Raw genomic sequence first — 24,256 nt, 5'->3', positions numbered from 1 at the left:
CTGTCTGATCCACAAGTAAATTAACTGTCTTCCAGAACAAAATTTCACCCCTCTCTAAAGAAAGACAACAAAATCTAAGCAAAATAATTGTGAGTCCACAATATCCAATATAAAAAAAATTACAAGACATACCAAGAAATGTGTTCTAAGAGAAAAATTCTTTAATAGCAAAGGTCCCAGAAATGATAGAGATTATGGAATTAAGAAGTCTAATATATATATGTGTGGAAAGATAAATAGATAAATACTCCCCATTAGTTTCACTCTACCCACCTCTTTCCAAGGGTGGGCTAGTCTTAGTAACAGCTTCCAAAGAACAGAGTAAGGGAAGGGAATAATAGTGACTTTACAATGGAAAAATCTGCCAAATGATACTTTAACTAAGTGGTGAAGGTTACTGTTATCAGTGATGTCAGGTGAATGTCATGTAACTCCCTCATATAATGTGACTTAAAGCACCCTTCGCCTCTATGATATTAGTAACAAAACCCATAACCCCATTATAATCATGAGAAAAACAACAGACAAACCCAGATTGTGAACAGTTTACAGAATTTCTGGCCAGTACTCTTCAAGATTGTTAAGGCTATGAAAAACAAGGCAAGACTGAGAAACTGTCACAGACCAGAGGAGACTGAGGGGACATGAAAACTAAATACAGTGTGGTATTTTTTTATTGGATCCTAGAATAGAAGGGGGACATTAATGAAAAAACTGGTGAAATCGTAATAAAATCTAGAATTCAGTTAATGGTAAAAATAAATAAATGAAGAAAATAAAAAAACTTCTGTGTAAAAAAAAAGCAATTACAAATATATTCAAATATTTAATGGAAAACATGAACAAAATAAGGAAGCCCATGGGGAATCTCAGTACAAAAATGGGAACTATAAAACAGAACCAAATGAAAGTTTTAGAACTGAAAATTGTAATATTTGAACTGAAAACTTAACTAGATGTGCTTAACATTTTATTTGATACTGTAAGAAAAAGATCAGTTAAACTAAAGTCAGGGCAATAGAAACTCTGCCAATGGAAGCACAGAAAGGAAAAAAAAATCATACAAAATGAATAGGACATTAGTCAGCTATGGGACAATGTCAAATATATATGACATGATACAAAAATACATATACTATGCAAACACTAATCATAAGAAACATGAAACTCCAATATTAAAAATGGATGAAATAGATTTCAGGAATATTGGCAGAGATCAAGAATGTTTTGTAGTAAGGGGTCCAATTTATCAAGAAGATATAACAATCCTGAATGTACATATGCTGAATGTATATATGTCTGTGGTAGACAGGCTAAGTGTTCCCTGAAGATGTCCATATCCCAGTCCCCAGAATTTGTGAATATGTACCTTACATGAGAAAGGAACTTTGCAGAACTGATTAAGTTAAGAATCTGGAGGTGGGGAGATTATCCTGGGTTATCTGGGTACCCAAAGTAAATACAGGGTTCTTATAAGAGAGAGTAGAGATAGGAGAGATCAGAGAATGAAATGTAATGTCAGAAGCAGAAGTCAGAATCAGAGAGAGAGATTTAAAGATTCTACACTGCTGCCTTTGAAGATGGAGGAAGAAGGGGCTGCTGGCCAAAGGATGCACGTAGTCTCTAGAAGCTGGCAAAGACAGGGAAGTGGATTTTCCTCACAAGCCTTCAGAAGGAACTCAGATTGGTGTTATTTGTTTTAGCCCTCTAAGATCTATTTCAGAATTGTAACCTACAAGACTGTAAGATAATTTTACATGTTTTAAGACACTGTTTGTAGTAATTTGTTATAGCAGCAATAGGAAACTGACATAGCATCAAATAATAGAGATTGTAAAATAGGAAGCAAAAACTGAAGGAACCAAAGGGAGAAATAAATTCACAATTTATAGCTGGAGATTTTAAAATTTCTCTCTCAGTGATTGATAGAGCAATAGGCATAAAGTCAGTAACTATGTAGAAGACTGGAAAAACGCTATCAACCAACTTGATTTTAAGATTTTCTATGTATAACATCATGTCATCTACAAATAGTGACAGTTTTACTCTTCCTTTTCAGTTTGGATCCCTTTTATTTCTTTTTCTTGTCTGATTGCTATGGCTAGGACTTAAAACTATGATGAATAAGAGTGGCAAGAGTGGACATCCTTGTCTTGTTCCTGATCCTACAGGAAACTCTTTCAGCTTTTCACCATTGAGTATGATGTTAGCTGTGGGTTTGTCATATATGGCCTTTATTATGTTGAGGTATGTCCCCTCTATGCCCACTTTCTGGAGATGGTGATGATAACATAGATGTATAAATTTATTAAAACTCATGAAGCTGTATACACCTATTATCTGTGTATTTTACTGTATGTAAGTAATACCTTAATAAATTTTTAAGTACAAAAATAGTGATTGATTTCAGCACCTAAGTATTTTCTCTTCTTTTACTTTTTACATGTGGGGGCTTTGAATGTTGAAGGTGATCTTATACGGAATTAGTTTGCTTTCATTTAAAGGTTGCTATTTTTGATATAAATTATGAATGAAGTAAAATAAACCAAAGAAAAAAACGTGGCCTAGGAAAGGTCTATATTTGTATCAACATAAAAACACATGGACAAATATGAACAAATCTTACTATTAATGCTAGAGGCAGAGGTCAAATAGATAAGTATTTTAGCCTATTGATCCTCAGAAATAAAATATACTCATTGAACCCCAGTAAATTCCTATTCTGCTCTTATTGTTATAACAGGTATACAGAGGTGAGAAATAGGCGGGTAAGAAAAAGGGTTTGGTGAGCTCTGAGATGATTACTGAGGTCCAGGTTGGTTTTCAGTTACCTTTTCTAAATCAAGTCTTCACTCCATTGACTGTGAAGGACCGTGACCTGAACCTGAGGTAATTGACGGAAATCAGGAGTAAAGCATTTAAAATTGAAAGGAGTTGTATTCTTATCTTTAAAGACAGTGAGCAGGAAGGCAGGCTGGTCCTAGGTGATGAAGAACTCTAAGAATCTATAGAAAGAATTTTGGAAACTTTAAAGGAGAAAAAATGTAAATAAGTTGAACTCTGAAAACTACTGAAAGAAAGGAAAGAAAAAGTCATTTTTGTCCTCCATGACAATATACAAAAACTGATAACATAGTCAACGAATTTAGAAAATGGTGACTTACCTTTTCTTATTCAGATTTTAATAAATGTTTTTATGCATACATACATAGTTTTATTGTATCAATAAATGTAATCAACTCAGTGGTTGTTTTTGTTGCATGTGTGTTTTATTTTCAGGCATGCTTTTCCCCCTCTTTTCTTGGCTCTCCTCAGCCCCATCTCCTTCACCACAGATCACCTCTCTCCATACCTAACATATATTAACAATCTAATATGTATCCTTTCATATTTTTCTCTGTTTTCATATAAATTTTTGTGTTGTTCGTGAATTTTTTTATTGATTTACAGAAATGAAATCCTATTATAAATGCTTTTTGGTATATTGTTTTTCTCGCTCTACTATATTTTGATGCTGGATATTCAGCCAAGTCAAGCTGATGTGGGCTTCATTCATTCTTTTCAATAACTGAAGAAGACGATGTATCATGATTTTTCAACCATTTTCCTAATGACATACATTGGATTTCATAGTCTTGTTTACCATTTTTGTTTATGTCACTATGAAAAATGTGGCTATCTTTATTTTTAATAAATAATGTAAGACTACTTTCCAAAGGGGTTTTACATTTCATGTTTTCACCAGCAATATACACTTTTCTTTGCATTCCTGTCAGCCAAATGTGTTATAGCTCCTTATCACATTTAAGCCTGATAGTTGTCTTCCAGAGTGTCAAGACCTATCATGGACCTGAAATTTCATGTTACTTGCAAGGTAACAGTTTATCTTGCCAAAATTTCCTGAATGCTAGCAGAAGACATGAGACGCCTGGGTCAGAGGCAAAGAGCTTTATTACAACACAATGAAGAGAATAAGCATCATGTTAATGTCTGTTCCCCTTGCCCCCAAGTTTCTCGAGGTGATATGGAGGGGTGCTATGGACTTAATTGTGTCCTTCATTCGTGTATTGAAACCCTAACCACCACCACCACCACCACCACCCCCTGCCCCTGCATTGTGACTGTATCTGGAGATAGGGTCTTTAGGAGGTAATTAAGTTTTAATGAGGTCATGAGTTTGGTGCCCTAATGTGATAGGACTTAAAAGAAGAAGAAGAGCAATCTCTTTCGCTCTCTATCATGTGAGGATACTGTGAGAAGGTAGTCATCTACAAGCCAGGAAGAGCGCTCTCACCAGGAACTAAATCTTCTGGCACCTTGACCTTGGACTTCCCAGCTTCCAAAAGTGTGAGAAATGTATTTCTTAGGCTTAAGCCACCCAGTCTGTGATATTGTATTATGGCAGTATGAGCAGACTAAGCCAGAAAGCCCAGGCAGATACTGTGCACCCACTGCGTTTACATCCCAGTTGAGCAACCTCAATCTTTAGGAACCCAAAATGTTTACAATGGGCAGTGAAGTCTGGCCCTTGCTCCAAAGGTCATCATTATCTTTATTATACTGGACAGTAAACAAACTTGCCCTTTGCTCTGAAGCAAGACACTGTCTGTCTCTTCCAAGGCTGTTCTCTATACAAACATCCTTGAAAAGAATGTCTGGAACAAAAGGGCAATTTTGCCTCGCTCTGAACTCCTGCAGAAATATCAACACCCAAAATAAAGTTGTCATGATTATATCTTATGACTTGGTCCTTCAATCTCTTTCTGTCTGTTACACTCTTCTTTATTCTGTCATACATTCAATATACTGTCTTTAACAGGTATCTAACTTTAAACTTATTGTACATGTTTAACACCTTTTGAGATGTCTCTCTCACAAGCTACGTCCTTGCTCATTATCTCTACTTAACCTGGCCTGTGAATTTTGCCTGTATCTCATACCTTGCTCTCAGTGTTTAATGTTTCTTTTGGTTTTCATCTATCCTGTTTTTTCCCTTATCTTCTATAGCAGAATTGAATATTTTTAGATAATATAGAAAATTCATATTACATATATGTTCAGAATTTTTGGAGGGGGGTGAGGTATTAGAAAATTTATACTTCTGTTAGGTGCTGATAATTCATCATAGGGCAATGATACTTTTATAGGATTTTTTTCCCAATTTCTGGAAGAGTGTCCACTTTTTTGTTCTTATAATACATTCCTTTTAAAGTGAACCAAATAATAAATTTTTAATACTTATGAGAGGTCATTTTAACCACCCTCTCTGGGAACAGTAAATTTTGCTAACCTTGATTATGGCCCCACTGACTGCCCTTACTAGGAGCTGAGACGCAGAGTTCACTATTTTACAAAGTCTAGAGATCTCTTTTCTATTTAGTTTTGAAACTAATTATGGAAGCAAGGAGTGGGAGATAAGGAATAATTTTCAGCAGAAATAGTTAATTTCATCATTTATTCATTGAGTATACATTCATTCAGTTATATAATGTACTAGGTACTCCAGGTTTATAGGAATAAGTAATACATATGTCTACCTAAGGAAATTTATTGTCTGGTAAGGGATACATTACAAATAAATGGAATTTGTACTAGGCCTGTGATAGCAGAAAACAGAGAATTGTTGCATCTGCTTGGGAAGTCAGAGGTTTTACAAAACCTTGGCTTGGCCTTTAAGGATGAGAGTTTCACCGTGGAGGAAGTACTAGGTAGTGGCTTAGAGCACAGTGTTAGAAGCCTGATAGACTTGGCTATACCACTTACTAGTTATGTGATATTGACTAAGTCATCTAACCTCTCAAAGATCATTTCCGCATTTATAAAATGGTGAAAATATCTATTTCATAATGCCATTTTGATAATTAATTGAAATGAAGCACTTAACATAGATCTTGGCATATAGCGAGCTCTAATTAAATTGTATTTGTTGCTGCTGTTGCTATTACTGTCTACTACTACTCTAATACAAGCACCCTCGCCACCTCCTCTACCAAGCTCATTAAAAGTTTGCTTTCCAGATAAGACCACCAACACATGGAAGGCATGTAAGCATGAAACAGCATAGCACGGTTGAATGAGTGTATGTTGTGTGACATGGTTGGAACATGAAATATGTCTGAAAATATTCAAATATGATGAGGACTTGCTCTAAAGTAGATTCTAGTGTACATTACCAAGAGCAGACGGATGTAAGTGCTGATAGGGAGATAGAATCTATTGAACTTGTTGACTGAGAGATGAGTGAGGTCAAAAGGAATGATATGTAGGCATTAGGATGACTCAGATTTCTGTGTGGTTTTTGTGATTTCTAGTAAGTGGTTGGATATGAGTCCAAAACTGTCCCATATAGAGGTAGTCACCTCTAATGTCTTATCACTAGAGTCTAGCACTCCTGTGTGGTTTGGTATTAGAAGCCGTGGTTATGGATGAAATCCCTCACTGTAAAATGAGAGGGCTGAGAATTCAGCCACCCTACTAAAATCCAAAGAATGTCAAATTGGAATACACAAAAAAAGGAAACTGTTGTAGACATTCTTGAGAAATGTAGGGGACAGTTGGGTACATTCAGGGATAATTTGTGAAAGTGCAGGAGTGGGAAAACTTCTCTTGGTAGTTTGAGTTTATTTTATAGAGTATCCATAATGTCTTAAGACAAAGAAATTACATACATAAGTGAGACTGCACCTTGGATTTTCTTGTTTTATAAGGCTTTTGTCTAGTTTTAATATATTGGTGAGGCTGGCCTCATAGAATGAGTTGGCAAGTATTCCCTCCTCTTTAATATTCTAGAAGAGTTTGTATAGCATTGGTACTATTTCTTCTTTAAATATTTGTAGAATTCACCAGTGGAGCCATCTGGCCCTGGAGTTTACTTTATGGGGAGATTTAAACTACCAATTTGATCTCTTTAATTAATATAATGCTATTCATGTTATGTTTCTTCTTGAGGGGGCTTTAGTAATTTGTGTCTTTCAAGAAATCTGTCCATTGATAAAAATTGTCCAATTTAGTGGTATAAAGTTGTATGTAATATTCCCTTATTATTCTTTTAGTCTCTGTGTAATCCATAGTGATGCTTTTTCTCTTCTGATATTGAGAATTCCTGATATCATTCTTGATTTTGGTAATTTGTGTCTTCTCTCCTTTTTGCCTGACCAGTCTGGTTAGAAGCTTATGTATTTTATTGATCTTTTCAAAGAGCCAGTGTTTGGTTTCACTGATTATTTTTTCTCTATTTTCTGATTTTCTGTTTCATTGATTTTCACTTTGAGTTTTATTTCTTTTCTTTTGCTTACTTTGGGTTTAATTTGCTCTTATTTTTTCTAGTTTTTTTAAGGTGGAAGCTGAATCATTGATATGAGACCTTTTTTCTTTCCCACTAATATAGGTGTTTAGTGCCAGAAATTTCCTTCTAAGTACTACATTAACTGCCATTCCACAAATTTTTATATGTCGTGGTTTCATTTGTATTCAATTCAAAATACTTCCTAATTTTTTTTCTCAGACCCATGGGTTTACTTAGAAGTATACTATTTCGTTTTCATATTTCGGGAATTAAAAAAAAATCTTTCTGTTACTGATTTCTAATTTAATTCCATTGTTGTCAGAAAATATACCTTTATATGATTGGAATTAACTAAATTTATTGCAGCTTGGTTTTTGGCTCATAATGTGCTCTATCTTTGTAAATGTATATTCTACTGTTGTTGGATGGAGTGTTCTATAGATGTCAGTTCATGTTCAGTGTTCTTGTTCAAGTATTCTGTATCCTTACTGATGTGCCATCTACTTGCTTTATCAGTTATTGAAAGGGAAATGTTGAAATCTGTTTATAAGTGTGGATTTGTGTATTTCTTGTTTCGGTTCTTTCAGTTTCTGCTTCATATATTTTTTAAGCTCTATTATTCAGTTCAGAAACCATTAGGATAATTATGACCTCTTGATGAAATGATCTGTTATTATTATGAAAATGACCCTCTTTATTCCTATTAATGTTTTTTTGCTCTAAAATCTACTTTGTCCAATTTGATGTCTTTTACCAATAATTCTATCATTTGTGTCATTTGATTAATTAATTTCTCTCCTCATTATGGGTTATATTTTCCTGATTTTTTTTCAGGCCTGGTAATTTATGAATTGAGTACCAGCTGTGGTGAATTTTACCCTGTTGTGTGGTGGATATTTTTGTATGCTATAAATATTTTAATCCGTTTTTCTGAGATACAGTTACGTACCTTGGAAATGGTTTGATCTATGTGGATCTTGCTGTTAAGGTTTGTTAGGCAGGACCAGAGCAGCATTTAGCCTAGGGCTAATATTTCCCCCTCTACTGAGGCAAAACCCTTCTGAGTACTGTAACCAGTGCTCGATGAATTATGAGATTGTTTTTTGCTCTGGTTGTGTGGGCTCTGCATATTGTTCCCTGTAATTTAGGGGAATGATTCTTTTACTGGTCTCAGGTTGTTTTCTTAAGCTGATCAGATCTCACCTGAAGACTGCAGATCTCAGGAGCTCTGCTACTTTTCAGCTTTCTCCAATCTGCTACTCTGTCTTGCAGTTTTAGCCCTCTTGATCTCATAGTACTTCAAGCTGTTTTCTCTATTCCGAGAGACCACTATGTTCCTGCCTGCTCTGGGGCTTGCAGAGTCTTCTCTGGCAGAGAGCTGGGGCAGTAGGTGGTGTCACCACTTTATTTTCCTGTCTCTCAGAGATCACTGTCTTTCACTGCTTGATGTTTCATCTCTTAAAAACAATTTTTTCCACATGTTCTATCTGTTTTAAATATTTTTTGTGTACAAGGGTAAATCCAGTCCCTGTTACTCCATGTTGGTCAGAAGTTGAAATATGCTGACCCTTGAATTTAATTTTTTTTTTAAATGCTGTGTTGTAGTTTTCCTTTTCATTTTTCTGTCCCTTTTTGCTTTGTGCTATGTTTGTGTTCATGTGTTTCCAGAATCTTAGACTGTATGTAGTTTGTGAGGTTGGGCGGACTCTCCATCCATCAGTCAGTGTCTTCCATGTTCCTGGCACCATGTTTGGTATGTGAATAGAAAGATGACTAACCCCAGTGGCCTAATCTCAAAAAGCTCCAGGAAGTAGGAACTCCAATCTAGTGAGGGTGTGCAGTGTTATTGAGTTATGCAGTGAAATCATGTTAACCCTCAAAGCTTATTTAAATAGCACTCATAATGTTTTCTGTAATATAGGTCCTTTAAAAAAATAGCTTTTTGGAAGATTGTATCTGAAGCTGAATATGAGCACAGTATTTAGTTTCATACTCTAATGTGGAAGCAAATAAGAACCTATACTAGTCATTTATAATTGACTAGCTAAACAAGATGAGTACTTAATAGGAGGAAGAAAGCTAAAAAAAATAAAGTGGAAAAGTATTTCCCTCTAATTAGGAAGAAAATGTCCTGATTTTAGCATCAAGTTCTAATGTAACTTTTTCCTTTTCCTTTTGCTTTTTATTTCTGTCCTCTGTTGTGTTTGAAGAACAAAAGTAAATTTCTTGAAGATAAAGGTTTTCCCTTTAATTAGTTTAAATAGGTTAGTCACCAGAGAATCTTCCAATGACTAAACCATGTTGTATCTGCTACAAAGAGATAAGTAGTCTAGGTACAGGTTGATATTACTCTAATTTGATAATTTGGTTCCTGTATGTAGGGAGGGCGTTTGATACCAATCTGAGATTGAGATTGAGTTCCTAAAGTAAGAATTGGCATTGAGAAGATAGTTTGTGTCCATTGCTTGTTTTAAAAGTATATATTATAGAATATTCCAGCACATTTAAAATTAGGTGGTTTTTTATTAGTGCTGATTTAAATTTAACTCTTTGTTCAGGAATAGAAAGCTCATGACTTTAGAGAGTCAGTGTGCAGAATAATAGCTAAAAACACTTTGTAACTTGAATTCAGTGACAATAGCATGTCATTCTCACAAGTTTTTGAGAAGTAACTAGGAATCTTTCCAATCTAAATGGAAAAATTATAAGGTATTATTTATATTACTATTTCCTCATATCATACATGTGAGGAAAATTAACTATAAATATTTTTAAAGAAAAAATAATATGGATATTGTTAGCATAAAAAATGCAAATTGATTTTGGGAATAGAAAGTTAGGCAGACTGGTATTAAACCATTTTGGGGAGAAAATAGCTAAACTAGAGAAATGTCTTTTTTGACCTTTTTCTAATCTTGAATTTAGATTAATGCATAAATTAATGCATGTTTATGTTTAATTTACCTCATTAATAAAATGAAGGGTATTGGTCTAATGATTGTTTTCTCAAGGCATTTGAATGAGACAAAACTCTTTACTGGATAAAGGTAATAAAAACTTGATAAGGTACCAGACTGTATATTTTTTAGTAACATTTTTACTACTCCAAAGTATTTAAAATTTTCTTTGTACAAATTTCAAGGTAATTTCTGTATCTCTATACTAAAATCATATGGAACACTTCCACATCTTGTTCATGATAAAACTGACATTGTGACTTTATTTTTATTATATTTTTATCTTAAAAGGTACCTCCAAATCCAAATGTCTCTATTTTAATTCAGGTACTTATCTAAGTTTATTCTACTCTTTTTCTGAAAATTTAATACTTAGCTCTTTATATACTGTTACGAAAAATAAAGTAAGATGCATTTATGTTGCTTATTATTCTTCCTTATTAACCTTTGGTGGTGTATCTGGGTTCTTCCTTCAAAAAAAAAATCAGATTAGAGATATAGTTTAAATTTTTAAAAATCTAAAAATTAGTTGGCTGATGGATAAATACCTTCTTTGTTCTGCTTATTCATTACTATATTTGGCTTTTGACTCGTTAGGATATATACTAAATGTTAGTTCAATAAGAGGTGGCTTTATGATACATCATTTAGAATGCAAATTATTTTTAAGCTGAAGAATATTGAAAATAAAACAGAACCAACTGAGTCTGAATTATTTACAGGCCAAGGGCTTAAAGGTGCACTACTCCAGCACAAATATTAAATTATGAAATGGGAATTTCAGTTTGCCATAAATCTGTCTGCCATAGCAGCTTAAAATAAAATAGTTTTACCCATCTAAAGCAACATCAATTTGCCAGTCATTGCTTTATGTATCAAAGAGCGTTCTGTGAAAATATCAATATCATTGGTTAATATAAATGAAATTAATTTTTAAAGCTGGGCTAAAGGTTGACATCTGAAAAATTGCATTACTTTGCAGAAGAGAAATTTCTGTCTTCTAGTGAAATTTCAGGTCATGAGGGCAAGTAATTTTCACAATCTTCAATGGGAGCCAGTGAAATATGAACTTCATTGTCACCTAGCCCCAAAGCGATAAGATAAAATGAGCTGATACATCATTTGCTGTGGTTTTATCATCTCCCTCAGTAATTGGAAGAGAAAACCTAAGAGTGTATGTGTTTGTATGCTCCCCTCTTGCTCCTCCCAGCTGCCCCATCATCCACTCCCAGGCTAAAACCACTTTAGCCCAATCAATACAGAGGTCACATAGCATTTTATTTATATATTTAAAATTTTTCATACTGACTAAGCTGCCAAATAGAACATTAGAGTAATGAATATGTTTAATTGAAGTTGTCACCCATGAAAATGCTAAGGAGAATACTGTACTGCATCATAGAACTAGTAAGCAGAAGGAGGAAATTTACTATATAGATGAAAAATATCAAATGACTCATAATTAATTTTAAAGGTAATTTTCTTTGTATTCATAACTTTTATACTTTTTTTGTCATTGTTCTGTTCTTTTCCAAGTTTGGGGACATTCTATGTGTTCATGGATATATATTAAATAACAAAATTACCATCTTAAAATTTCTATCAGAGTCAAGTATATGCCATTTTTCAATTCGAAAAGACCTCTAAGTTTTGTTTTAAGAATATATCTTTAAAAACTTTACTAACATTTATATAGTTGATGATGAAGTACATCCTTAAACCAACTGGAATTCAGTATTAGAATAAATTTAATGCTATGCTTTGGTATCAAGTTTCAGAGAAAATTACATGCAGCAAAATCCAAAAACTATGTTAATACTAGAGTGGTACAAATTTAAAATACTCGATTAAAATTACTTTAAACTATTTTGGTAAAATTGCAATTATCGTAAATAAAACATATTTGCACATGTATTTAGTGGTGAGTTGATAGACTATTTTTAGACTAGTGTCTATGTTTTAACATGTGTTTTCATTTTAAATATATTTCAAATATTTACTGTTTTCCCATATTAAGGTATAATCCTTATGACTAATTTATAATTATGTTCCATGAAAATGGGATATGAATATTTTCTACCTGTGGTATCATTATTTAACTGATAGCATGATTAGTTTATATTTTGTATGCTAAGTTTAAAATGTTTTTCTTGATGTTAAATATATATCCATATGCTTTGGAAATGGTTTTGTTATGAAATTTTAAGTACTATTGTTTGTATATTTTTTCTAATTTTACTTTTATTATTGAATTCTTCAGAAATCAGTGTGGAATTCTCTGAAAGAGTAAAACGTTTCCAAAAATTGGTGAATATTTGGGACTAAGATATGCAGTGCTAGCTGTAAACATTAAGAATAGTGTTTTTAAAAACACTTTTTATTGATTCTATATGTGCAGACTCCCATGTAAATATTTCTTATTTTTGAGGTTAAAACATTCGATCACTTTTTAATATCTTTCCCTTTAAAAAGAATTTGAAAGCATTATATATTTATTGAGGGTGGATTTTGAAAACAAAACCTTTTTTTACTTAAGTGGAACAAATATGGCTGTATTTTCAGAGACTATTTTAAATCTATTTTTTGAACATACCTGATATTCAGTAAATAAGAGTATCTTGCAGTTGGGCAATACATGCAGGTTTCTTTTTTATTCTTTCATGAGGATGAGAAAGCAGAAGAAAGTGTTATTTGGATAAATTTGTTAGCTTTTCAAAATGAATGGTTAAAGGTGAAAAATACTTTGCTTTCAAGCCAATTAATGCAACAGGGTGAAGAAATTTTCCCATGTATTCATAGTATACTATTTGAAGTGTAGAATAAAAACTGTGTACTATTCAGGCAAAATAATAAATCCTTTTTCAGAGTCACAATTTTCAGATAAAAATTTTAAAGAAAATATGTTTGATATTTTTAATGTAAAGAAATAGTATATATGCTTTTATATGTATGTGAGTATATATACATGTATATATTAAATACTGATTTCTTTTTTCCCTCTCTACAACCTTATGTCAACATTTAACCAATAAACTATCTTTGTTCAAACAAATTATTAAAATATGACAGTTGAATTCACTAATAATAATACTAACGATATGAAAACAAGGTGGTAAACATTCAAAGAGAGTGCTGAGGGCTTAAGCTTTCAGGCTATTCAAGACTTGTGGTCATAACTGCAGAGCAATGGTAATGATACGGTTTCCATAGCAACTGATTCATTGGAGGGCTAGACCTCTGTCTAGGGTGCTGTCAGTGTATGTAGAGTTTCAGTGAACAGAAAGTCCCAAAGAAGGGTCTGCTTCTACCTAATCCAGTTTTAATTGAACTCTAGAGACTTTGAAGTGAAGCCTCAGACCAGGAATATACCAGTCCAATAAGAAATAAACCTCTTGCTGAGCTAGGCCTCAGCTGCTTTTCAGTACTGACACCTTTTCCTAATGAATACTTAAAAGAAATGTTATTATATCAATTTCAGCTAGTAGTTCTGTTAGTTAAGAGATTCTTTGTTTCTATTTTAAATCCCGCTATCTTGACCATAGGTGTAGAATTTCATTTGTTACTTTTTTTTTAAGTCAATCTAATTTTTTTTGTGTAAGATTTTAAATTTTGATAGCTTTGGCAATTTTAAATAATTTTCTGTCTCTCCTCCTGTTTCTTTTCCTCTATGTTTTAAAACACTACTTTACCTGCTTATATTTAACTCTGATTGCACACGGTCATACATTCAGTATGATACCATTGATATCAGGTTTGAAAACATGTAGAACAATTCTGGATATCATTTGTGGATGTATATGTACTAATAGTATAAAAACTTACATGGGAATGATAAACCTCAAAACACGGATAGTGATTGGCTCTGATGAAGGAGGAAAATGGTATCAGGAAGGGTTATATATGGGAATTTCAACATTATCTGTAATGCTTTATGAGTTTTTAAAATATATAGGACAGTATGGCAAAATGTTAGGATTTTCTAAGGTTCAGTAATGGGTACATGGGGCTTATGTCATTTTCTGTAGTTTTGTGTATGTTTGACATTTGGTAATAAAACAAATTTTAAAGGACCATACCACTTGCTATATTTCAAGTATATTTTTAAAATAACTATACTGCTTAAAGGAATGGGATATAACTTGAACTTTTTGATTGATTGAAAAACTATTACATGAAAAATCTTGTAACAGTGTTTTAGTATACTTCTGCTAGTAATTGAAATAGTCTAGAAAATAATTAAATCTTTAGTTGCATGACCATGATCTTGCAATGATTGGCATCACCATTATGAGCAACAATACTTGTTATATAGCTTTTTAGTATATAAGAGGTAGAATTTTCAGACCAGTGTGTGATATTTTTAGCATATGACAGAGCTTAAAGCCTAATGCTTTGTTGTTTATTTTTGTTTGATTTTCCTCTTTCACTTTTAACACAAGTACAGGAAAACAAATGTAGTTGATTAAAATTTCTGATGAGTTGAGTTCTAGTTTAACAAACATTTAAACCCTTTTTTAGAAATGTGACAATGTAGTATATAAGTAAGCTCTGGACATTTGGATTAGAAAACCTGGGAGGAGGCCAGACTTTGCCACTAACTTCCCAAGGGACTTTGTATTAAGTATTTATCTTGTTTAAGTCTCATTTTCCTTATTAATAGTTGGATAGATTGGGCTACAAGTGTTACAGAACATGTATTGGATTCTCTACTACTTGATAAGTTAAGTATGGCAAACTCTAATACCAATGGAAACTAGACAGATAGTAAATGAGTGAGTGAGTGGAGACTGTTTCAAAATGGAGACTGCATGCCAGTTGTACTATGTGGCATATATAGATCTAGGTTTGACAGATGCTCCAGTTTTTCCTGAGAAACCAGAAATCTGAATATTTATGTAAATAACCATTTTCTCAAGTATTTTAAACTACTTGAAATTTTGGGAAAATACCATACGGCCCCCCCAAAAATTAATGTGGGTCATATATGGAATTCTGGTTGCCATTCATTGATTCATTTAATCATTCCAAAACATCTACTTTGTGTCAGACCTTGTTCTAGAAGATGGAAATAGAGTGCATTCAAAGCCTTTGGTCTAATAGAACTTAGATTCTAGTATTCTAGTGCTGAAGAGAGGCAATAGACAAGCAAGGAAATATTGTAATTTCTGGTGGTAAGTGTTATGAAGGAAATCTGATGAGTTTGGGGTGGGATGAGGCAGTAGTGGCAGAAGTGGGGTTTAGATCCTGTGGCTTCTCTAAGGAGGTGACATTTGGGCAGAAACGTGACTGTGAGGATGAGCCAGCCATATGAAGATCTGGGAGAAGAACATTCCAAGCAGAGGAGAAAGCAAGTATAACGGCCCTGAGGAAGAATGAGTTGGGCTCATCAGACAGTCCCAGATATAAGTCTTTATAAACAGTTATAAAGAGCTTCAGAGTTTATTATGCATGTAATGCAGAGCCACTGGATGGTATTAAATATACGAGTATATGATCTGATTTATACTTAAAAAGTTTTTTTTTTTTTTTGGCTCCTCTGGTCATAGTAGATTCTCCAGGTAAGATTAGAAGGAGAGAGACCAGTCAGGAGGCCACTGCAGACTCTGGAGCCTTGGAGCTACTGGTTGTGGTCGGAGAAAGGGGTGCATGTGACCTTTGGTTTAAAAAACTATTTGAGAGTAGAACCGATATGTTTTCCTCTCTTTTTCTCCTAATTTCTCTTGATCTTACTTACATAGGTATTGATTGTATGAAAGAGATAGTAGGATTTTCTCTATCACCTGTTTTAAAGCTGAAAGTGTGATTAGTTATTTGGGACTTTGAATTGTTGTCTTGTTTTTTCAAAAAACACCGAGCCTAAGAATTGTACCCAGTCTTTCATTTCTAGATTTTGTGGTACCAGAAATAGAATAATTTCTGTAGAAAAATCTAAATACATATTTGGTGAGTTAAATAATGTTGCTCTCTTTTTTTTCCCCAAAAAAACCCCCTGTATTTTGCATTGAGGAATGTAGTTGTTTTACAATTAAGATCTAGAAAATGGAAATCAAAAATGAACATTTACGTAGGATACATTCTTACTATTCATTATTTTTCCTCTCTTTGCTTATCCTGTCTTTGTCCTTACAATGCAATATCATAATCAAATGTCATTTTATTTGTATTTTTTAATGGTGGTTACTTTTGAGAAATTTAGTTGTTTAACTTAATTTGCTGTCACGGATTTTCAGCAGTGTTTGATAGCAAATACATCTCATTTTCTTCATTAATATTCTGTGAAGTACTAGTGTGGAGAAATTCCAGTTCTGGTTTTCATTTAACACCTTCATAATTAAGCTTTTGAAATGAACTTTTTAAAAAACAAAACTTGAATAACAAAGCAACAAAGTGGCTTAGGACTAAAGACAGGATTACTTTGAGTTGGCAAAGATTCTAAGCCATTGCGTCTGTCACATGGGATGACAAGAATTGTAACAAGTCACTCTGACAACCTCCTACTCCATAGAGAGATTATGCTGAGTTCATTCGCAGGTTTGTGTTTAGCCTAGCTGACAAGATGATACTTAACCTCTCATACAGTCAGTCTTTGTGCTTTCTGAATGAGTGACTGTTGCCTTAACAGTGACCTTATAAGTGTGATTTTTTGAAGTTATGATCTTAAATTTGTGATTTTAAAGTATGTAAAAAGTATTTCTGGATATGTTATTATCATATTATATGAAACTGAATTTTATATGTCATCTGTAAGCATGTAGGACATTCTTTTCAGGTCTTCTTTTTAAGGGTTGTCTAAAACTTTGCTTTCTATAATATGACTCAAAAATCAATCAATCAGTAATGCAATATGTATTTCCTGAAAAGCAGTAGACTACATCATTGCTTTAAAAGGCCCCCAAATATATTTATAAATAGATGTGTTACAATTTTGTTCTGCTTTTTCATTTAAACATCATTTTTCATGAATTGCAATCTATTTTCTTAGTCACCCTCCAAATTATTTCAATAACTATTCAGTTCTTAGAAATTATTTTTCTTAATAGGGACTTCTCTGTTTTAATTGGGGGGAAGAACAAAAAAATTCTATTGTTACTAACTCTGGATTCTTTTTTTCCTCACTAGATCCTGGCATATACAGAAGGGCTGCATGGAAAATGGCTGTTCACAGAGATACGATCGATCTTTTCTCGTCGTTATCTTTTGCAAAATACAGCCCTGGAGATCTTTATGGCAAACAGAGGTAATATGTTGCAGACGTATATTGTTACAAAGCTAACCTCCATCTCCTTAAGATTTCATTTTGAACATACCATATTGTTTCCATTTAGACAGAATTTTGTAGCCCACTCTCTGTCCTACTGACCTCTTTTTGAACCACGTGCATCTTCATGGTTTTTCCCCCTTTGGTCACTCTTAGAAATATCTGTAGTAATTTATTTTTCTGGCCAAATCACAAATTAGTGCAATGCTTTATAAATATGGGGGATAACTACCCATTTAATCAGTCGTAGAGTTTTCATATTGCTCTGATGCTTAAACTCCTTCTGGAAGGTGGTTGCATTTCGAGAGGGGAGAGGGTAATCAAATGATTCATACATTTATTTAATTTTTTGTCTAATCTATTGCCATTTATAAAGGGACCATCAGAAAATGGTACTGAACTGTCCTGGTTGCTTTGTATTACATCATTCTTGAAAGAACTAAAATTCAATTTGTGGGCTTAGAATTGAACTTGGTGAAATTCATTAAGACAAAAAAGAGAGACAAGGTGAACTTGAAGGAAAAGCATCGTTGGGTATGAGTGGAGGTGTACAAGGGAGAATATGTAAAACCTTGTGATTTATTGTACATACTCATTTCATTTAAATAGATTTAAGTTTTCTTATTTTCTCTTTCTATAATCTACAAGTTATCATTTAAAAAATCTACACATAATGTATATTCCATACATACTATCTTTTTTAATGAAATCATGTATTTTAGGGAATGCAGATTTCTTTAGGAAAAGATGTTTTTCCCTTCCATATTTGGTCTTCTCCCACACACATACCTTTTTTTCTAATGTAAACATTATTCGTCCAGGCAAATAATCAAGTGAATGTTTCACACTTTAGTTCAGTCTGCATTCTTGCTGTCCCAAAGGGGTTTCAACCTTACAATATTTATTACTTGCTCATCTTCATTTATTTTCCTTCTTTGAAATTTCTCACGCATCCTTGCTTTGTATCTTTGTGTGTTTTTCTATTGCCTTTCCCTCATGGCCTTGGTCACCTGCCATAACCTGAGTTTTTCCTTTTTTTTCCCCCTGTATTCAATGTAATAGTGGATATGTAAGAAAGGTTTATTAAAAAGTTATGTTGGATATGTATATGACAGTTCTAAATATATTTTAGGTGTTTAGTGAATGATCATATAATTATTTACCTAAAACATGTTATAAAGCCTGTGTTTAAAAATTGCACTAACACTGATAAAATTTTTTGGCTCGTAGTATTTTTTTAGGCTAGGTGGAGAAGAAGGATCATCTTCTAGATGAGTACTTGTAGATTATTTATGGTTCTGATACAGAAGTTAATATAATTAAAATTTCAAGACTAACCAAATTAATATCTTCTAAACTCTCTGTCATGATTTTATGACTTTGTTATTTTCATATTTTTTAAGAAGGATAAAAATTTATAGATGACTGTCATAAATTAACATTTGTATGCTGAATATATTTATATATATGATGTACATTTATTGATATTCTCAAAATGTGTAATTATTGAGATAGAAATGATTAAAAAACATTTAAATTGATTATTGACCAGAGAGGAAAAATTTTTCTTCAGGTCACACATTGTTCTGGATTATAGGAACATACAAAGCATAAGCATATAAGGATTGTAAAGAGAATATTTTTTTAAGCTGTTGATGATTAGCAGTAAGTACAGCTGACAGTTTATTAGCTGTATATGTAGACTTTTGGGTATTAGATTGTTAAATATATAATCTTAAAAATTTAAAGGTCTTTATAGAAATTCACAGATATATTTTTAACTTGCTAAAATTCAATTTTGCAAATTTGAAGTTGTAACAAGATAAAATCTCAACTTCATGTCACATTAATGCAACAGTAGTTGTTATTAGTTCTGACAGTATTTAGAGAAGGAACTGTTTGTGGTAGTTCATGAGTAAAATGAGTATCATCACCGGCATATTAATGCTAAAACTTGATATATACCATAATAAAAGTAATACGGTAAGAATTCTATTTAAAAGATAACTGAACTAAGAGTAAACATTTTATTGGACCAAGAAGTCAGTTTTCCAGAAAGAAAATCATATTTCATTCTAACTTTTAAAAATTATTTTTCCTAGTTGCTATAATGTTCAACTTCCCAGACCCTGCAACAGTAAAGAAAGTGGTTAACTATCTACCTCGTGTTGGTATTGGAACCAGTTTTGGATTGCTTCAAACCAGGTGCTGTTTTATATGTGAAAAATATGGAAAATAATCTGTATTAATATTTGTTCTAATTTGTTTTGAAATGCATGACCTTCTGTTTTATGCTTCATTGTAAATGATGATTATTAGTGTACTGTTTTGAGTCAACTGAACTTCTGTCTGAAGAAACTAGAAAAAGAGGAACAAATGTAAATTAAACTAATCTGAAAAAAAAAAATAAACAAAGGCAGAACATCAATGAAAAGGAAAACAAAAACAATAAAGAAAAATCAATGCAATGAAAAATTGTTTCTCTGAAAAGATTAATAAGTGTAATAAATATCTATACCAGACTTATGAAAAAAAGACACAAATTGCCAATATCAGAATGAAAGAAGGGGTATCACTACAGATCCTATAGATATTTTAAAAAAATAAGGAAATATTATGAATAAATTTATGCCACTTAGGCAACTTAGATGAAATGGGCAGATTCCATGAAAGAGACAAACTGTCAAATCTCACTAACAAAAATGGATAACTTTAATAACTACAGAGGAAATTGAATTCGTAGCTTAAAATCTTCTAACAGAAAATTCCTAGCTCAAATGGTTTCACTGGCAAATTCTATCAAATGTTTAATGAAGAAGTAATATAATTTCTGGGAAAACTCTTACAGATAATAGAAAAGAAGGATAAGTTTCCCAAGTAATTCTGTGAGGCCAGCATTACCTGAATTCCAAATGCACAAAAAGGCATTACCAGAAAAGGAAACTAAAGACCATCTTGATTGAAAAGGAAGAAATAAAACTGTCTTTATCAGTATATATACATGACTTAATGTGAAATTACCAGGGAAACTGCAAAATTTTTAAAAAGAAAAAAAGCTATTAGAACTCATAAACAACAAATGTAAAATAGATAGGTAGTGGGAAGCAGCTGCATAGCACAGGGAGATCAGCTCAGTGCTTTGTGACCACTTAGAAGGGTGGGATAGGAAGGGTGGGAGGGAGATGCAAGAGTGAGCGGATATGGGGATATATGTATACATATAGCTGATGCACTTAGTTATACAGCAGAAACTAACACAACATTGTAAAGCAATTATACTCCAATAAAGATGTTAAATATATACATATATAAATAAATAAATAAATAGGGGAAAAACCCTCATAAAAGAGTTTAGCTATTTCATAGCATACATAATTTTATTCCTGTATACTAGCAATGAACAATTGGAAATTGGAACTAAAGTACTGCTTAAATAGTATCAAAAATTTAAATAACTGTGGATATATTTGAAAATATATTCTTAAGACTTGTTCACTGAAAACTATAAACACTGTTTAGAAAAATGAAAGAAACCTAAAAATGGAAAGTTGTACTATACCATGTTCATGAACTGGAAGACTCGATATAAGTAAGATGTTAGTTCTCTCCAAACAGATCTATAGGTTCAAAGCAATCCTATCCAAAATCCTAAAAGGCTCTTTTGAAGAAATTGACAAGCTGATTGTAAAATTTAAATGGAAATGCAAATATCTAGAATTGCTAAGACAATTTTGAAAAAGAAAAAGTTGGAGGACTTTATCTGATTTTGACTTAATATAAAATTACATTAACTAGTGTAGTTTGGTAGTTTTGTAAAATTGACTTATAGAGCAATAGAATATAATTGTGTCCAGAAATAGGCCCATCCATAAATGGTCAATTTGATTTTCAACAAAGGTATCAAGATATGTCCATGGGAAAAGATAGTTTCTTCAACAAATGGTGGTCAACAATTGCATATCCATATGCAAAAAAACCCCAAAAAACAAAAAACAAACCCAAAACAAAAAAACCCCACCTCATCCTTTATCTCAAAATGTAATATATGAACTCAAAATGTAACATAAATTAACTCAGATTAACTCAAAATGTAATATAACCTAAATGTAAGTGCCAAAGTGAAACTTCCTAAAGAAAACATAGGAGAAAAATCTTTGTGACCTTGAGTTAGGCAAAGATTTCTTAGATAAGATTTTTTAAAGAATCATCAATTGGCCTTTCAAATTAAAAACATTTGCTTTTGAAAGACACTCTTAAGAAAATGAAACGATGTGCTCTAGGCTGGGTTAAAATATTAGTTCAAATTATATGTGACAAAGGATTTATATACAGGATATATAAGAAACTCTTACATTTAATTACAAGACAAGCAATCTGTTTTTAAAAAATAGGTAGAAGATTTGAACAGATACTTCAGCAAAGAATAGATACAAATATCAAACACATGAAATGATGCCAAACATCAGTAGTAATCAAGGAAATGCCAGTTAAAACCACAGTGTGATCTCATGGCACACCTATTAGAATGACTTTTTAAAAACTGATAACAACAAGAGCTAATAAGAATGCAGAGTACCTGGAACTTCACATGTTGTTGATGGGAAAGTCAGCAGTTTTGCAGTTTCATATAAAATTAACCATACACTTACCATACATCCCAGTAGTCTCACTCAAAGGCATTTACCCTAGAGAAATGAAAAATCTGTATATTCATGTAGTGACCTATTCACAAATGTTTATAGCAGCTATATTCACAGTCACAAAAAAATGGATATAGCCAACATGGTCCTCAACTAGTAAATGGACGAATTATGGTACCTTCAACCATACAACAGGATATACTGCTCAACAATAAAAAGGAATAAGCTACTAAAATACAGAACAAGGCAGATGAATTTTAAAAGTATTATGTTCCATGAAAGAAGGCAACACAAAAGATTACATTTTGTGTGATTCCATTTATATGACCTTTTGGAAAAAATAGAACTACTTGGACAGAAATCAGATCAGTGGTTTCAAGAGATTGGAGGTGAAGAGGGAGGATTAGTTACAAAGGAGGGTGTGAGGGAACCTTTTGATAACATGGAAATATTTCCTGTCTTGATTGTTGTGGTGTTACACAACTCTCTTTGTTTGGCAAAACTCATTGCATTGTATACCTAAAAAAGGATGAATTTTATGCTATGTAAAGAAATCAGTAAACCTGATTTTCAAAAACAGAAAAAGATAAAGAATGTGAAATCAATATACAGTATCAGGAACACTAGAACTATGCTAGTAGGAATGCAAATTCGTATAGTCACTTTGGAAAATTTGCCAGATTTCTTATTAAGTTAAATATACACTTAATTTATGTCCTGTCAGTTCCACTCCTAGGTGTTTACCAAGAGTAATGAAAATATATGTGCGCACATTCACTTGTAAGCAAATGTTATTCATGTAGTCCCAAACTGAAAACATTTCTAGTTCCATCAACTGTAAATGGATCAATAGATTGCGCTGCATCCATGCAATGAAATACTACTCAGAAATAAAAAGGAATTGAGTACTGATACATGCAACAACATGGATGACTCTCAGAAACATTGTGCTGAGTAAAAGAAGTTAAGCACCGTGGGCTACGTACATCATAGCCATGGGCTATGATTCTACTTACATGAAATGACTGAAAAATTATGTGAAATTATATGATTCTATTTATATGAAATTATTGAAAAAACAGAAGCATATAGTGACAGAAAGCAGATCATTGGTTGCCAGGAGCCAGACACTGGGACAAAGGAATTAGCTTTTTGGAGTCTTTCTGTGATGGTTGGTTACAGAAATAGGTATGTTCAAAACTTACTAAACTATACACTTAAGTTTAGTAAATGTTATTATAGTAAATTTTATCTCAACAAAGATCATAGAAAAGTAGGCTCTCTATATTTAAAATATCTAAGTTACAAAAGTGCTTATTACATACCCATTTTCAAATGTACCATTATTTAACATGTATGATAAATCAGATTAAAATTTTTAATCATTTTGATAAAAATGATTAGACTTTGCTTTATTATGTCATATTGTAATTTTTTTCTCTGTTGATGTAAATATCGAATCCATATATTAAGGATTTTGAATACAACATAGTTAATTAAAACTTTTATCTTTAACCTCTGGTAAATCAGAGTTCAAATATTAACTTTGTGTATACATATGGACTTAATAACTAGTATTTATATTGTTCAAAGTAACTTAATAACTACTTGAAAGGAATGTTAAAATGCCAAAAAGCATCTCTTACAGTACAGGGAATTGGGAGAGTGTGGGGTTATACCTCTCTTTCCTATGTGCTGGCCAGTTGTCTACGTTTAAATAGCACCATCATTAACTGTTTTCTTTCTTAGTAGGTGTTAATGCTTCATCAATACAATTTAGTTAACTAATTTAAAAACTAGGAAGAGAGTTAACACTGGGATTTTTCTATTGATTGAAATGTATTAGCAGTAGAAACTTAGAGTTTACTTTTAGCATACCTAATTTTGTATTGATGTTGATTAGTGTTTATTTCAATTTTTTTAGTTAGTATCTTACTACAAATGCAATTGAGATAGAATCAACAAATAATAGGATATTAGCAGGAGCTGCAGTTATCCTAGGCTGGAGGACTTTCTAAGAGGATGCACTCCCATGCCCCTTGGCAGTAGGACTCAGTTCTGCGCCAAGTCTTCCTCTCCATAGGCTGCTTTTGAGTGACTGTATGACTTTCCCCAG

General features: G+C 32.6%; 1 protein-coding gene across 4 annotated transcripts in view; it reads left to right on the top strand.

The window, feature by feature from the left end:
- Nucleotides 1–24,256, top strand: part of LRBA (LPS responsive beige-like anchor protein) — a 736,878-nt gene that overhangs the window by 493,115 nt on the left and 219,507 nt on the right. For all 4 annotated transcript variants that reach the window (XM_082463287.1, XM_082463288.1, XM_082463286.1 and 1 more), the window contains exons 41-42: nucleotides 17,362–17,479; nucleotides 19,603–19,705. In XM_082463287.1, coding sequence (XP_082319413.1) covers nucleotides 17,362–17,479; nucleotides 19,603–19,705 — 221 coding nt within the window. The remainder of the gene's footprint in view (nucleotides 1–17,361; nucleotides 17,480–19,602; nucleotides 19,706–24,256) is intronic.

The sequence above is a fragment of the Balaenoptera physalus genome, assembly GCF_965194825.1.
Source record: "Balaenoptera physalus genome assembly, chromosome: 5".
NCBI classification, from domain to species: Eukaryota; Metazoa; Chordata; class Mammalia; order Artiodactyla; family Balaenopteridae; genus Balaenoptera; species Balaenoptera physalus.
This window is presented reverse-complemented; position numbering and strand designations above follow the sequence as displayed.